At 44.8% G+C, this 16509-nt stretch overlaps 1 protein-coding gene across 1 annotated transcript in view; it reads left to right on the top strand.

The window, feature by feature from the left end:
• LOC141157188 (uncharacterized) overlaps positions 1-16509 on the top strand; it is a 96658-nt gene that overhangs the window by 32698 nt on the left and 47451 nt on the right. Inside the window, exon 2 of the mRNA XM_073644190.1 lies at positions 7150-7258. Coding sequence (XP_073500291.1) covers positions 7150-7258 — 109 coding nt within the window. The remainder of the gene's footprint in view (positions 1-7149; positions 7259-16509) is intronic.

The raw sequence follows: 16509 nt of genomic DNA, 5'->3' as shown, positions 1-16509 counted from the left end.
CAGTAGCTTAACAAGACGCTTTTAATGCCCCTCAGAAGAGACGTGGAGGTCCCAGTAGCTTAACAAGATGCCTTTAATGCCCCTCGTAAAAGTGGTGGAGGTCGCAGTAGCTTAACAAGACGCTTTTAATGCCCCTCAGAAGAGACGTGGAAGTCCCAGTAGCTTAACAAGACGCTTTTAATGCCCCTCAGATGAGACGTCGAGGTCCCAGTAGCTTAACAAGACGCTTTTAATGCCGCTCGGAAAAGTGGTGGAGGTCGCAGTAACTTAACAAGACGCTTTTAATGCCCCTCAGAAGAGACGTGGAGGTCCCAGTAGCTTAACATGACGCTTTTAATGCCCCTCGGAAAAGTGGTGGAGGTCGCAGTAGCTTAACAAGACGCTCTTAATGTGCCTTACAAGAGCCATACAGTACAGCATCTTAAAAACATTATTCCCATTATTTGGGAGTGTGTCTCCCATAGTATTTGCTTATGCCTCCAAGCAAAAGCTGCCAAAAATTAGGAAGGAGGAAATTGCAATGCCACTTACAAGAGCCATGCAGTATAGCATCTTAAAAATATTATTCCCATTATTGGGGAGTGGGTCTCCCACAGTCTTTGCTTATGCCTTCCAAGCAAAAGCTGACAAAAATAAGGACGGAGGAACTTGCAATAATGGCAACATGGACCACGGTCACCCTGGTGGTAAAGTGGTGGTAAAGGCTGAGGATAAGGAGAAGAACATAAAACAGCCGAAATGAGGAAGCGTATACCCATGTGTGGGTGTGAAGCGGAACATGTGAATACACCTCCAGAAAAAACACAGTGGATTTGACTTTATGTTACTCTGCTGTCATTTGGTGGTGATGAGAAGTCTGGCCCAATCCAGCCATTGTTCATTTTGATAAGGGTCAGCTTGTCAGCATTGTCAGCTGACAGGCGAGTGCGCTTATCAGTTATAATTCCCCCAGCGACACTAAAAACAGGCTCCGATAACACGCTAGCGGAAGGGCAGGCCAGGACCTCCAAGGCGTACAGAGCGAGTCATTCCAAGTGTCCAGCTTGGATACCCAATAATTAAAAGGCACAGAGGAATCACGGAGGACGCTGGTATGGTCGGCAAGGTACTCCCTCACCATCTTTTGAAACTTTCCACTCCTTGTGAGAGTACCCCGCGCCTCAGGGCCTGTAAGCTGGGCGGGTCTCAGAAAGCTGTCCCAGAACCTTGACAGTGCTCCCCTGCCTCTGCTGGATTGGAGTTGCCTCTCTCTCGCTTGTACACCTAGGTTGGTCAACGAACTGTGACCTCTGCCGCTAGCGTGTTCAGATGGGAACTTTTTTAACAGTTCTGCAGCAAGGGCCTTCTGGTACTGCCCCATTTTTGTAGACCTCTCCACCTCAGGAATAAGAGAGTGAAAGTTCTCCTTGTAGCGGGGGTCTAAAAGTGTCACCAACCAGTAATGACTGTCACCCAACATTTTGACAATGCGAGGGTCACTGTTAAGGCAGCGTAACATAAAGTCAGCCATGCGTGCCAGACTGGTAACGGGCAAGACTTCCGTGTCCTCACCAAGATGACGACTGACCATGCTCTCCTCCTCCTCCTCCTCCCCCCTGTCCTCAGGCCACCCACGCTGAACCGACAGTATGACAGTTGTACAGGTAATACCGTCTACAGCGCATGATACAAGCTCCTGTTCTACCTCCTCCTCCTCCTCTCCCTCATTGTCCCCCAATGCATGTTGGGATGAGATGAGGCTGGGCTGTGTGTAATCGACCGCTACGGCTTCTTGATCCATCTCATCATACTCTGGCTGCAATGCCTCCTCTTTAATTCTGTGCAGAAAGCGTTGCAAAAGACAGACAAGTGGAATGCTGACGCTAATGATGGCGTCATCGCCACTCACCATCTGGGTGGACTCCTCAAAGTGTGTCAAGATGGTGCAGATGTCAGACATCCAGGTCCACTCCTGAGGTCTTATATGTGGAGTCTGACCTGAATATCGATGGTCTTGTTGAAGCTGGTACTCCACAACTGCTCTCTTCTGCTCACAAATCCTTTGCAACATGTGGGGGGTAGAGTTCCAACGTGTGGGGACATCACACACTAGTCGGTGTGACGGAAGCTGCAAACGCTGCTGCAACACAGCAAGGGCGGCGGAAGCTGTAGCCAACTTGCGAAAATGAGCTGACAGGCGGCGTACTTTGACGAGCAGATCTGGCAACTCGGGGTACGATTTAAGAAACCGCTGAACCACGAGGTTAAGCACATGAGCCAGGCATGGTACATGTGTGATCTCGCCTCGACTCAGAGCCGCCACCAGGTTACGGCCATTGTCACACATGACCATGCCTGGATGTAGGTTCAGCGGTCTCAGCCACAGATCTGCCTGCTCTTTCACAGCTGTCCACAACTCACAATCAGTGTGAGGTTTCTCACCTAAGCTTAGGAGTTTCAGCACAGCCTGTTGCCGCTTGGCGGAGGCAGTACTGCAGTGCTTCCAGCTTGTAACTGATGTGGTGATTTCTGAGATGGAGGCTGAACAGGAGAAGGAGGAGGATGTTGCGCAGGAGCTGTATACTGTGGGGGCAACTCTGACTGACATAGGGCCCGCAATCCTCGGTGTGGGGAGGATGTGTTCCGTCCCAATGTCCGACTGGGTCCCGGCTTCCACTATGTTTATCCACTATGTTTATCCAGTGTGCCGTCAGGGACATGTACTATCCCTGGCCACAAGCACTTGTCCACGTGTCCATTGTCAGGTGGACTCTCCCTGTAACTGCGTTGTTGAGGTCACGGCAGATGTTTTGGGACACGTGCTTGTGTAGTGCGGGGATGGCACACCGGGCAAAATAGCGTCGGCTGGGGACCGAGTACTGAGGGACGGCCACCGCCATAAGGTTGCGGAAGGATTCCGTCTCCACCAGCCTAAAAGGCAGTATTTCCAATGCAAGCAGTCGTGAAATGTGCGAATTTAGGACTGTGGCCTGTGCGTTAGCTGCGAATTTCCGCTTTCGTTCAAAGGTCTGGGATATGGACAATTGAACGCTGTGGTGGGACGTGGACGTGGACGTTGATGCTGTTTCTTGAGAAACTGCCATAACAAGTGAAGACTGAGAGGAGGGGGCATCTTTGCATGCAGTATTGACAGGGGATTGCCTTGCACACAAAACAGGGGGTTCTATTGCACGCACAACAGTGGAAGAAGCAGTGGTGACACCCGCTGACACTGGTCATGGACCCTGGGGTTCACCCCACAAAGTCGGGTGCTTTGCTGCCATGTGCCTGATCATGCTGGGGGTGGTCAGGCTGGTAGTTTTGTCACCCCTGCTGTTGCTGGCATGGCAGGTGGTACAAATGGCCTTTTTGGGGTTATCAGCAGAGTCTTTAAAAAAATTCCAGACTCTGGAAGACCTACCGGTTGCAACGTCCCTCGTGTTGGTGTTACGGGGAACGGTTGCCCGCCTTCTGTGTGCAGCCACCACGCTGCTTCATCCTGCCTGTTGGGGTACTCTGCCTCCCTCCCCCTGTGTGCTGCTGGCCTCGCTCTGCGTGTCCTCCTGCCACGTTGGGTCAGTTACTAGACCATCCACCACCTCCTCCCCATCCACTTCCGCACCACGGTACTCCTCCTCACTTTGTGGCAATTGTGTCTCGTCATCGTCCACCTCTTGTGACAAATTGCCAGCGTCGCCTTCCTGTGGCCGTGGCTGTTCAAATATTTTGCCATCGCTACATGGGATCTCCTCTTCCACCAATTCAAGCGGAGCAGGCGAGGGGCACAGATCTGGAAATGGACCAGTGAACAGCTCTTCATAGTGTCCAACTGTGGGATCAGTTGCTGTCTGACGACACTCGGCATGGTAGGAGGAAGGAGCATCAGGGTGAGGAGGAGTATGCAGTCGAGACTCACGGCTACTAACACTTGATCGTGTGGAAGACAGACCTGAGGTAGTGGTGCCCAGGTGACTGGAAGTATTATCTGCTATCCAATTAATAAGCTGTTCAAACTGATCAGTTCGCAATAATGGTGCTGTTGTGTGCTTCCCTAGTAATTCGGTCAAGAACTGGGAGTGAGAAGATGTGGCTGTTGGTTGTGGCACATTTTCACCTTGGCCACGGCCCCATCCTCTGCACACACCATCACCAGAACGTCCAGTTCCACGTCCCTTGCCACGCGACTTGCCCATTGTAAATTAAGTAAAATAGCTTACACTTGCACTATCAATGGCAAAAGGGTAATAAAAAGGAGATTTGAACCGTGGAAGAGGAAAACCACAGTTCTAGTTATCTGGCCTACACCAGACTCTTTTAAACAGATATATTTGTGTCTGAACAGTCAGCGAGACACACACATTTTTTTTTTTATGCAAAAAAGTGGATAATACAGAGATTTGAACCATGGAACTGCAAAACCACAGTTCTAGTTATCTGGCCTACACCAGAATCTTTTAAACAGATATATTTGTGTCTGAACAGTCAGCGAGACACTCAAAATGTTTTTTTATGCAGAAAAGGCAAAAACGTGGATAATACAGAGATTTGAACCGTGGAACTGCAAAACCACAGTTCTAGTTATCTGGCCTACACCAGACTCTTTTAAACAAATATACTGTTAGGTCCATATATATTTGAACAGAGACAACATTTTTCTCATTTTGGTTCTAGACATTACCACAATGAATTTTAAACAAAACAATTCAGATGCAGTTGAAGTTCAGACTTTCAGCTTTCATTTGAGGGTACCACATTAAAATTGGATGAAGGGTTTAGGAGTTTCAGCTCCTTAACATGTGCCACCCTGTTTTTAAAGGGACCAAAAGTAATTGGACAGATTAAATAATTGTAAATAAAATGTTCATTTCTAGTACTTGGTTGAAAACTCTTTCTTGGCAATGACTGCCTGAAGTCTTGAACTCATGGACATCACCAGACGCTGTGTTTCCTCCTTTTTGATGCTCTGCCAGGCCTTCACTGCGGTGGTTTTCAGTTGCTGTTTGTTTGTGGGCCTTTCTGTATGAAGTTTAGTCTTTTAACAAGTGAAATGCATGCTCAATTGGGTTGAGACCAGGTGACTGGCTTGGCCATTCAAGAATATTTCACTTCTTTGCCTTAATAAACTCCTGGGTTGCGTTGGCTTTATGTTTTGGGTCATTGTCTATCTGTAGTATGAAACGACGACCAATCAGTTTGGCTGCATTTGGCTGGATCCGAGCACACAGTATGGCTCTGAATACATCAGAATTCATTCGGCTGCTTCTGTCCTGTGTCACATCATCAATAAACACTAGTGACCCAGTGCCACTGGTAGCCATGCATGCCCAAGCCATCACACTGCCTCTGCCGTGTTTTACAGATGATGTGGTATGCTTTGGATCATGAGCTGTACCACGCCTTCGCCATACTTTTCTCTTTCTATCGTTCGGGTAGAGGTTGATCTTGGTTTCATCTGTCCAAAGAATGTTCTTCCAGAACTGTGCTGGCTTTTTTAGATGTTTTTTTAGCAAAGTCCAGTCTAGCCTTTTTATTCTTGATGCTTATGAGTGGCTTGGAGAGGAAAACCACAGTTCCAGTTATCTGGCCTACACCAGAATCTTTTAAACAGATATATTTGTGTCTGCACAGTCAGCGAAACACTCAAAATGTTTTTTTTTATTGAAAAAAGGCAAAAAAATTGATAATACAGAGATTTGAACCGTGGAACTGCAAAACCACAGTTCTAGTTATCTGGCCTCCACCAGACTCTTTTAAACAGATATATTTGTGTCTGAACAGTCAGCGAGACACTCAAAATTTTTTTTTTATTGAAAAAAGGCAAAAAAATTGATAATACAGAGATTTGAACCGTGGAACTGCAAAACCATAGTTCTAGTTATCTGGCCTACACCAGAATCTTTTAAACAGATATATTTGTGTCTGAACAGTCAGCGAGACACTCAAAATGTTTTTTTTTATTAAAAAAGGGGATAATACAGAGATTGGAACCGTGGAACTGCAAAACCACAGTTCTATTTCTCTGGCCTACACCAGACTCTTTTAAACAGATATATTTGTGTCTGAACAGTCAGCGAGACACTCAAAATGTTTTTTTTTATGCAAAAAGGCAAAAAAGTGGATAATACAGAGATTTGAACCGTGGAACTGCAAAACCACAGTTCTAGTTATCTGGCCTACACCAGACTCTTTTAAACAGATATATTTGTGTCTGAACACTCACAGACACACTAAATTTTTTTGGGGGGGCGGAAAAATAAGTCTAGCAATTTGAGCAGCGGTAGCACACAGGACTGTTAAACAGTGTTTGTTGGTATAACCACTGCGTCTCCTATACAGCCTGCCTGCCTGATATCTGGGATGGATATTAGTCCTGAGAAGGACTGTTTGTTTGATTTTGCAGGCTTTAGAGACCCTACACTACCTATTTCGCACTATATATCTCTCCCTAACTCAGCAGCACTGACCCTACACTGTCTGATCCCGGGCGAATGTGTCCAAGATGGCGGCGCCTGGTTTTAAATACTCGAGGTATGCTGTGCGGCCAGCCAATCACTGTAATGCCCACAACCAATATGGCTGCGGCATTACCGTGACTGGCTGGCAATCCCTGCATGTTCATTGGCTCTGTAAAGAGCGCCAAACATGCAGGGCGGAGACCCGAGCTCCCGCCTGAGTAACCCGGAAATGTTCAGTGCTCACCGAACATCCCGAGTAGTGAGAGTGTCGAGCATGCTCGCTCAACACTAGTTGTGATACTAAAGTGTGCCAATGGTTCCTGTAAGCGCGCCAACATACGCAGCAACTGAGCCCCAGTTGTGTTACTGGCATTGCTGCAGCAATTATTGGATTATGTGTTATTAGTTAGGAGTGTGTTTGCTGTCAATTAAAAGGGAAGTGCCATCCATAACTGAGGGCCAGCAGCGTAGATATAATTGGTGAATGTACGTATGATTGCTGTACTGTTGTACCCCCAAGGATTGCCCTGTTCTATCACAACACCTAAGCTAGCTACAAATCACAACCTTTACCTTTAAGAGGGTTGGCTATCTGCTGTGTTTGTGTGATATCCTTTGTTCACTGTTCCTTTTTATGCCCATTCCCATTTACACCTTTTAACCCCTGTGCGATAAACTTGTTGGGTTGTTTTAATCTCATCTCTCTCATCTACAGAGCACGGACAGGGGTTTCCAGAGTCTACCCCTGGCAGAAGAGGAAGACCCTCCTGCCTCCCCCTAGAGCTCACAGCAAGATTTGGGTGGAGTCATTGCACCATATTCAAGTGAGAACTACCGGACACCTTGCCCACGGAGTCAGCTTAGAGGGGTGTTATACACAAAATGCATTTGGTGCACACCATGTGGACTAATTTTTTTTGCTTCACTTTTTAAAAACGTCTGACACATTTCTGGGACATTTGAATTCATACTTTTTTTTATGAAGATATTTTATAAATGTGGGTTCCAACAGTTCTCTTTCAATGTTTCTTACGTAGATAGATAGTTTGATAGATAAATCCTAGTATAATATATTAATAATGATTCTGTATGCATTTATGTTGCTATGTTTACGGATGTGTGAGGTTTTCCTTTTCATGGATTTTGGATAAAGTTTTCAATGTGAGCTAGTTTTAGAGGTGCAATGTGGGAAAAAGAAATAAAATCATAATAAAAAAATCTCCTTACACTTGTGCTGCTTTGAATGTGGACCATCTGTGCCCCCAGCTGGAGTGCCGGCAATGGTCTGGCACTTGAACCACACCATATTTACAGATCTAAACACAAATGGCTACTGCCTGATTGTTTCACGATTCATTAGTCAGACAAGCTCTCCTCTCCCGCCAGCACAGCTGTTACAGAGTAAACCTTTGTCACTTAATAGGCCTGATTATTACCTTCCATCAAAGGTATTGATCTGTGTCAGTTTCGTTTTTTAAGAAAGCGAGAAGAATAAAACAAAACAATATTGTCACAAATCACAAGGAGCTGAAAAACATCCCTTTTGATTTAAAAGTCAATGCTAAATCTCACTACTACAAGTCACATGTGTCAGAGGAAAGAATGATTTATTCATGCATGACCAGAAATGTTCTCACACTGAAAGGGTATTCATTTCACCATTAAATGCTGCAAAGGGCATGGGATTACCTGCATGTAAAACAAATATCTCAGTAATGCTATATAGAATAAGATAGATGTAAAAAAAATATATTGAAACATAGATGTAGCCATATGGAAATACCAGTGAACGTCATATTTAATGCATACAGAACAACATGAAATTTTTAACACCACTTCCAAAAATATGTACAACCTCTACTGATTTCCCATTGGACAATGATCTAAGCTATTTACATCCCCCATTGATTTCCACTTCTATTTAATTCACTTTTCAAAATAATTAACAATATATAGCCGTTTTTAATAGAAAGACATGCTCTTTCGGCATATATTCAGCCAATATAAACATATGGATATGTCAAATATACCCAGGGATATGTTTCTCTCTATCCAAATGTAGACAGCACTTATAACCAATAAATAAGATTTGAATAGAGAATTATACTTTTTGAAATACAGCGATATTCTAAGCATGGAAATTGCTACACTCACTAGGACAAATCGTGAAGTTATGTAAGTAAAAGAAATAACAGGTGTCGCTAAGATCTGCAAATTTTCAAGCACCTAGCTCCAATCTGTGGTGTGTGGAAGGGGCATGAAAGTCAGATAGAAAGCTAATTTTTTTAGCCACATGAAATCTCAAATATTGGATCAAGTATTGTGGGATGATTGTGCGATGGCTCCTGTTCGTCGATGCGCCAGTTTATCACTCCGGTAGATCACAACGTGCGTAAACAAAGATGTCAGCACTGTTCAACTTTGCTTTTGGTGAACGACAAACTGGAATGAGAGCAAAAGGTACACAGGAGAAGTGATCCATTCTGTACTTCAGGCTGGAATGGAGGTCTATCCTCTTCAGCAACGAGTCACACTTTGGTAATAAGCAATGATAGCCAGTCTTGACTCCATGTGAGTATTGCCATGAAGAGCCCTTTACAAGGGAACTTCACACTGGTCCTACTCCTTGGATTGTGGTGTGGGGTGGCAAAATGTACAGTATCTTGACCCCTCTAATGTTCATTCCAGGGATACTAACAGAACATCATTACATTGATTTTGTGGTGGAAACAATGGTAAGGCCATTTCTCCAAAGTATCCCTGGAGAAGTTTTTCAACACTACACCAGGCAACAAGTTGCTTATGAAACTGTGAGTAGCCTGTGCGTCCAAAATGTGCTACCTTGGCCTGCAGCATCTGCAGACTTGTGTATCATTTAGCACATCTGGGGAGTCACTGATTGACATTTGCAAAGTAAGCTGCCAGCAGCAGATCTTGATGATTTACGTCCCCAAGTGCATTCAGCATGACATTCCTCAGACAACCATTAATAACCTCAATGATAGAATTCCAAGGCGTATAAGTGCATGTATCTCTGCACGTGATGCTTATGCTCAATATTAAATAAATTGAGATGTTTTGAAGATTTTGTTTCCATTTTTACGATTTTGTATATAATTAACATGTCTATTAGTGATAAGCGAGCATGCTTGTCACTACTCGTAACTCGCTCGAGAATCACAGTGCTCGAGATGGTCGTTACTTGGCGAGTATTTTTTGAATGTTCGGGCAGGAGCTCGAGTCCCCGCCCCACACGTTTGGCACTTCTTAGGATGCCTATTAACATGCACGGATTGCCTGACAGTCACTGTAATGACGTAGCCATGTTGGTTGTGGCATTACAGTGATTGGCTGTCATCGGTTCTATATAAGACCCGGGACCCTATGCTCGTCACAGTCTACACGTCAAACAGGCAGAGTAGGGAGAGCTGCAGCTGAGCGAGGAAGAGAATTGGTGCTTATTTTAAACAAGGATTCCACACCACTATTATTAATTTCATCTACACTAACAGTCCTTCTAAGGGCTCATTCTGATGAATATTAATACTGCTGATAGAAGTAGTTAAGCAGATTTTGTGGAGACCTACAGTGGTGGCCAAAAGTATTGGCACCCCTGCAATTCTGTCAGATAATACTCAGTTTCTTCCTGAAAATGATTGCAATCACAAATTCTTTGGTATTATTATCTTCATTTAATTTGCTTGCAAGGAAAAAGCACAAAAAAGAATGAAGCAAAAATCAAATCATTCATCATTTCACACAAAACTCCAAAAATGGGCCGGACAAAAGTATTGGCACCCTCAGCCTAATACTTGGTTGCACAACCTTTAGCCAAAATAACTGCGAACAACTGCTTCCAGTAACCATCAATGAGTTTCTTACAATGCTCTGCTGGAATTGTAGACCATTCTTCCTTGGCAAACTGCTCCAGGTCCCTGATATATGCCTTCTCCAAACTGCCATTTTGAGATCTCTCCACAGGTGTTCTATGGGATTTAGGTCTGGACTCATTGCTGGCCACCTTAGAAGTCTCCAGTGCTTTCTCTCAAACCATTTTATAGTGCTTTTGGAAGCGTGTTTTGGGTCATTGTCCTGCTGGAAGACCCATGACCTCTGAGGGAGACCCAGCTTTCTCACACTGGGCCCTACATTATGCTGCAAAATTTGTTGGTAGTCTTCAGACTTCATAATGCCATGCACACGGTCAAGCAGTCCAGTGCCAGAGGCAGCAAAGCAAGCCCAAAACATAAGGGAATCTCCGCCATGTTTGACTGTAGGGACTGTGTTCTTTTCTTTGAATGCCTCTTTTTTTTTCCTGTACACTCTATGTTGATGCTTTTTCCCCAAAAGCTCTACTTTTGTCTCATCTGACCAGAGAACATTCTTCCAAAACGTTTTAGGCTGTAGTGTGTGCATGCCAAACCCCTGTTCATGGTACATGCGAAGATGCCTCACACCTTGCACCTGTCGTTGCAGACTTGCAACTATCCCCATTCAAGTCCTTGTCCTAGGGCAGTGTTCAATTGTACCTCTCCCATTCCTTGCAATGCAAGCACAAGTATGCAGCATGCCACCCACCCACCCCCAGGCTGCAATACCATACTGCTTGCTTGCTTGCACTTTAAATTGGGCGTTTTAGGCATGTGGAGGCGGAATCTGGCCACCACACCATGGCTGTGTCGGCGGCCTGGTATCCATACTCAGTCCCCAGCCGCCTGGTGGTCGGGTGTCCCCGCTAGCTCCCCAGCCTCCAGGGGGTGGCCGTGTGTCCATACTCGGTCCCCAGCCACCCCTATTTGTCCCGGTAACCTTTCCCACACTTTTCTTAGCCTGGCCTGCTTTAGGGCAGCATTGGCCGAGCCCACCGGACTCTCAGACTCCTCCGGTGGGCCCTGGCTTCTCCATCAGGGGACTTGAGAGTGCCAAGGTGAGGAGCATGATGAGGATCATAGAAGTTAGCATCTGCTTTGTTTTGTTGTAATGCAAGCGTATGTATGTAGTAGCGGCTAGGCCTGAGGTGGTCAGCGTTTTGGCGCATATCCTACCTCCTCCGAGGATTTCTGGATGTTTTCCTGCTACTATCCAAGTTCTATGACTCCCGTTAAAACAAAGCTTCAGGTGATAAATGATGGATGAGGTAGTGGCAAAGGAGAAAGAGCAGGAGGAACAGGGACCATTCACATCAATATCAGGCAGTCAACCAGATATGTCTTGTAGGATATGTTTCTGGAACAAAAGGAGCGGTTCGGCTACACAGTTATAGGGCATACAGTGAGTGCAATGCCTACCAAAAATTTCGAGCCACTCCAATGCCCCTTGGAAATGACATGGAGGTCAGAGGGCATTAACTAAACCTTTTTTTCCATTTATAGCAACTGGGTCTCCTGTGCAATGTTGGCCTAAGCAGTGAATGGAAGGCTTTCCAAAAATTATGAGGAACTTCAATGCCCCTTACAAGAGCCATGTGTGGCACCCCAGGGGTCTGGTCACCACAGTAATAGAGATATTACGTCGGAGAGCAAGTGGGAGGTTTCCTGGTCAGGATCCCTTAAACATGCAACATCCTCCTGCCCCAGTCCTGGGAGGGGAGAATTCTGCCCTTATAAACTGGATCTGGGGCGGGGTTGAGTGAGTCAGAGAACAGAGAACAGTCAGAGTCAGAGTGAGAGCAAGGGAAAGTAACAGCAAGGAGCTCTGTAGGAGCTAGGAGCTAAAGACCAGGGGCTGGAAGCTGAGCAGAGCTCGTCCTGGCAGAAGACAATAGGAACCGGACACAGGAGTCCGAGGCTGTGAGGACTTATATATCCAGCAGCAGAAACCAGCCGGCAGGGGATTTCAGGTTCTCTGGCCATAGAAGCCCGGAGGCTCAGTCACAAGCAAGGGCCAGCACCGCCGTCGTGGAGCGGAGGCTAACAGAAGGCCCCAAGTCACCAGCCATACGGGTGAGCACTACACGGTACACTCAGGGACGTGGGCTACTTCTACCCGCTTACAGCCAGGTAGCCAGAAAGAGTGCAGACAGACGGGGAGGCCTACAACTCCAACTGGCCAGGGGATCTCCTGCTTGCTCACAGACTGACCAGGCCTCTTATGCTAGCCAGTACTCCCGGGAGGGTCTACCTTATAATCATCAGTAAAGACCCTGAACTGCACTGCAAAGACTCTGAGTCGTTCCTGCTGCGCTCGTGCACCATCACCCCCATCATCCACACTCACTGCCCTGAGGCTATACTCCTCCCGTGGGGAGTTATCCCATTCTCTGCTGAGCACACAACACCAGCCTCAGCGGTCTGTCTCGCAGCGGTGGTACTCCCTGACCGCAATCCACGTGTGGCGCAGTCGGACAATTAACCTCAAAACCTAACAAAGACTGCCACTGGTTTGACCAGCCTGAGCCACGGGACCGGGTCACCGCCACGGAGACTACAGACCCCAGAGACCCGGCACCGGGTATCCCACACACGTGTACATATGGTCCAGGGGGCGCGTCACATGCGGTACAGCATATTACAAACATAAGTCCCATTATTGGGGAGTGGGTGTCCCATAGTATTTGCTTATGCCTTGCAAGCAAAAGCTGCCAAAAATTAGGACGGAGCAACTTGCAATGCCCCTTACAAGAGCCATGCCGTACAGCATATTACAAACATAAGTCCCATTATTGGGGAGTGGGTCTCCCATAGTATTTGCTTATGCTTTCCAAGCAAAAGCTGCCAAAAATTAGGACGGAGCAACTTGCAATGCTCCTTACAAGAGCCATGCAGTACAGCATATTACAAACATAAGTCCCATTATTGGGGAGTGGGTGTCCCATAGTATTTGCTTATGCCTTGCAAGCAAAAGCTGCCAAAAATTAGGATGGAGCAACTTGCAATGCCCCTTACAAGAGCCATGCAGTACAGCATATTACAAACATAAGTCCCATTATTGGGGAGTGGGTGTCCCATAGTATTTGCTTATGCCTTGCAAGCAAAAGCTGCCAAAAATTAGGACGGAGCAACTTGCAATGCCCCTTACAAGTAGAGATGAGCGTTGTTCTACTCAAACTGTTCGCCAATCTCAAATTCGAGCTGTTTTGGGCGGTGTTCGAGCCGTTCGGCGAACACGAACGATTTGAGAAAAATTCGGCTGTTCGAGGTTATGTTCGATAACTGTTCGTGCACCAAAATCATAACTGGATTTTTTCTCAGTAATGATGAAAATTAATGTTAATACGCAGTTTGAGTGTACAGCGGGGTGGGGGGAGGGGCAGGGGATGGATCTCTGCAGGAACAATGAAGATCTCCATTTTTTTTTCTCTTTCCCGCATTTACAGTGGGGAGGTGCAATCTGTCAGCCTATCAGCAGCGCACACACGGAGCGAAGTGCTTTTTTTCACACAAGCAAGGCCATGTGTCATTGGCAGTGTATGTCACATGTCCTTGCCCTATAAGACCAAGCCATTTTCCCCGTCGCCACCATTTTCTCACTGCTGCAGCTGCGTGTTAGACGGCACCGCTGTTGCTGTGTGCGCTATACCTTGTTAATTTCAAGCCAATTTTCGCACAAATATACAGATAGCTTGGGAGTAGGGAATAGTTGTGATTGCAGTCCTTTTAAGGACTAGGTTACAGCATTTCCTACGACTTTTATCAGGGAGGTCTGTGCTCTTAAATAGATAGGTTGTGGGAGTAAAGACTAATTGTAATTGGAGTCCTTTTCAGGACTAGGTTACATGAGTTCCTATCAGTTTTTGCCAGGCAGGTCTGTGCCAGTGCTGTGCAAGTTTTTTTCACAGCATTTGGCTGAATCTAGCAAAGCTAATCCTTTTTGGCCTATTGCAGAGTGTGTTAGTCAGTGGAGTAGCCTATCTGTGTTGCAAGATATACCACCTGTGTATAGAATACCAATTTTTTTACTGCACCTAGTGAAGTAAAATCTTTTGGGCATAGCATCATTCTATTAGTCCATCTATACTGACCTCCATCAGGTTGCAAATTAAAACTAATTTTTATCTGCATCTACAGTACCTCTGAAAAAATATTGGGCTTCTAGCTGTGTGTGGGACTTGTTGTATTAGTCCATCTATACTGACCTCCATCAGGTTGCAAACTGAATATATTTTTTTCTGCATCTACCTCTGAAAAAATATTGGGCTTCTAGCTGTGTGTGGGTCTTGTTCTATTAATCCATCTATACTGACCACCATCAGGTTGCAAACTGAATATAATTTTTTTCTGCATCTAGCTCTGAAAAAATATTTGGCCTTCTAGTAGTGTGTCGGACTTTCTCTATTAGTCCATCTATACTGACCTCCATCAGGTTGCAAATTAAAAATAATTTTTATATGCATCTACAGTACCTCTGAAAAAATATTTGGGCTTCTAGCTGTGTGCGGGACTTGTTGTATTAGTCCATCTATACTGACCTCCATCAGGTTGCAAACTGAATATATTTTTTTCTGCATCTACCTCTGAAAAAATATTTGGCCTTCTAGTAGTGTGTCGGACTTTCTCTATTAGTCCATCTATACTGACCTCCATCAGGTTGCAAATTAAAACTAATTTTTATCTGCATCTACAGTACCTCTGAAAAAATATTTGGGCTTCTAGCAGTGTGTGGGACTTGTTCTATTAGTCCATCTATACTGACCTCCATCAGGTTGCAAACTGAATATATTTTTTTCTGCATCTACCTCTGAAAAAATATTTGGCCTTCTAGTAGTGTGTCGGACTTTCTCTATTAGTCCATCTATACTGACCTCCATCAGGTTGCAAATAAAAACTAATTTTTATCTGCATCTACAGTACCTCTGAAAAAATATTTGGGCTTCTAGTAGTGTGTCGGACTTTCTCTATTAGTCCAACTATACTGACCTCCATCAGGTTGCAAACTGAATATAATTTTTTTCTGCATCTAGCTCTGAAAAAATATTTGGCCTTCTAGTAGTGTGTCGGACTTTCTCTATTAGTCCATCTATACTGACCTCCATCAGGTTGCAAATTAAAACTAATTTTTATCTGCATCTACAGTACCTCTGAAAAAATATTTGGGCTTCTAGCAGTGTGTGGGACTTGTTCTATTAGTCCATCTATACTGACCTCCATCAGGTTGCAAACTGAATATATTTTTTTCTGCATCTACGTCTGAAAAAATATTGGGCTTCTAGCTGTGTGTGGGTCTTGTTCTATTAATCCATCTATACTGACCTCCATCAGGTTGCAAACTGAATATATTTTTTTCTGCATCTACCTCTGAAAAAATATTTGGCCTTCTAGTAGTGTGTCGGACTTTCTCTATTAGTCCATCTATACTGACCTCCATCAGGTTGCAAATTAAAACTAATTTTTATCTGCATCTACAGTACCTCTGAAAAAATATTTGGGCTTCTAGCAGTGTGTGGGACTTGTTCTATTAGTCCTTCTATACTGACCTCCATCAGGTTGCAAACTGAATATATTTTTTTCTGCATCTACCTCTGAAAAAATATTGGGCTTCTAGCTGTGTGTGGGTCTTGTTCTATTAATCCATCTATACTGACCTCCATCAGGTTGCAAACTGAATATATTTTTTTCTGCATCTACCTCTGAAAAAATATTTGGCCTTCTAGTAGTGTGTCGGACTTTCTCTATTAGTCCATCTATACTGACCTCCATCAGGTTGCAAATTAAAACTAATTTTTATCTGCATCTACAGTACCTCTGAAAAAATATTTGGGCTTCTAGCAGTGTGTGGGACTTGTTCTATTAGTCCATCTATACTGACCTCCATCAGGTTGCAAACTGAATATAGTTTTTTCTGCATCTACCTCTGAAAAAATAATGGGCTTCTAGCTGTGTGTGGGTCTTGTTCTATTAATCCATCTATACTGACCTCCATCAGGTTGCAAACTGAATATATTTTTTTCTGCATCTACCTCTGAAAAAATATTTGGCCTTCTAGTAGTGTGTCGGACTTTCTCTATTAGTCCATCTATACTGACCTCCATCAGGTTGCAAATTAAAACTAATTTTTATCTGCATCTACAGTACCTCTGAAAAAATATTTGGGCTTCTAGCTGTGTGTGGGACTTGTTGTATTAGTCCATCTATACTGA

This window comes from Phyllobates terribilis, unplaced genomic scaffold, assembly GCF_046119375.1.
Source record: "Phyllobates terribilis strain yellow unplaced genomic scaffold, ASM4611937v1 Scaffold_1__5_contigs__length_1240528914, whole genome shotgun sequence".
NCBI lineage: Eukaryota > Metazoa > Chordata > Amphibia > Anura > Dendrobatidae > Phyllobates > Phyllobates terribilis.
Note: the sequence above shows the minus strand (reverse complement) of the source record. Positions and strands in the feature narration are given on the sequence as shown.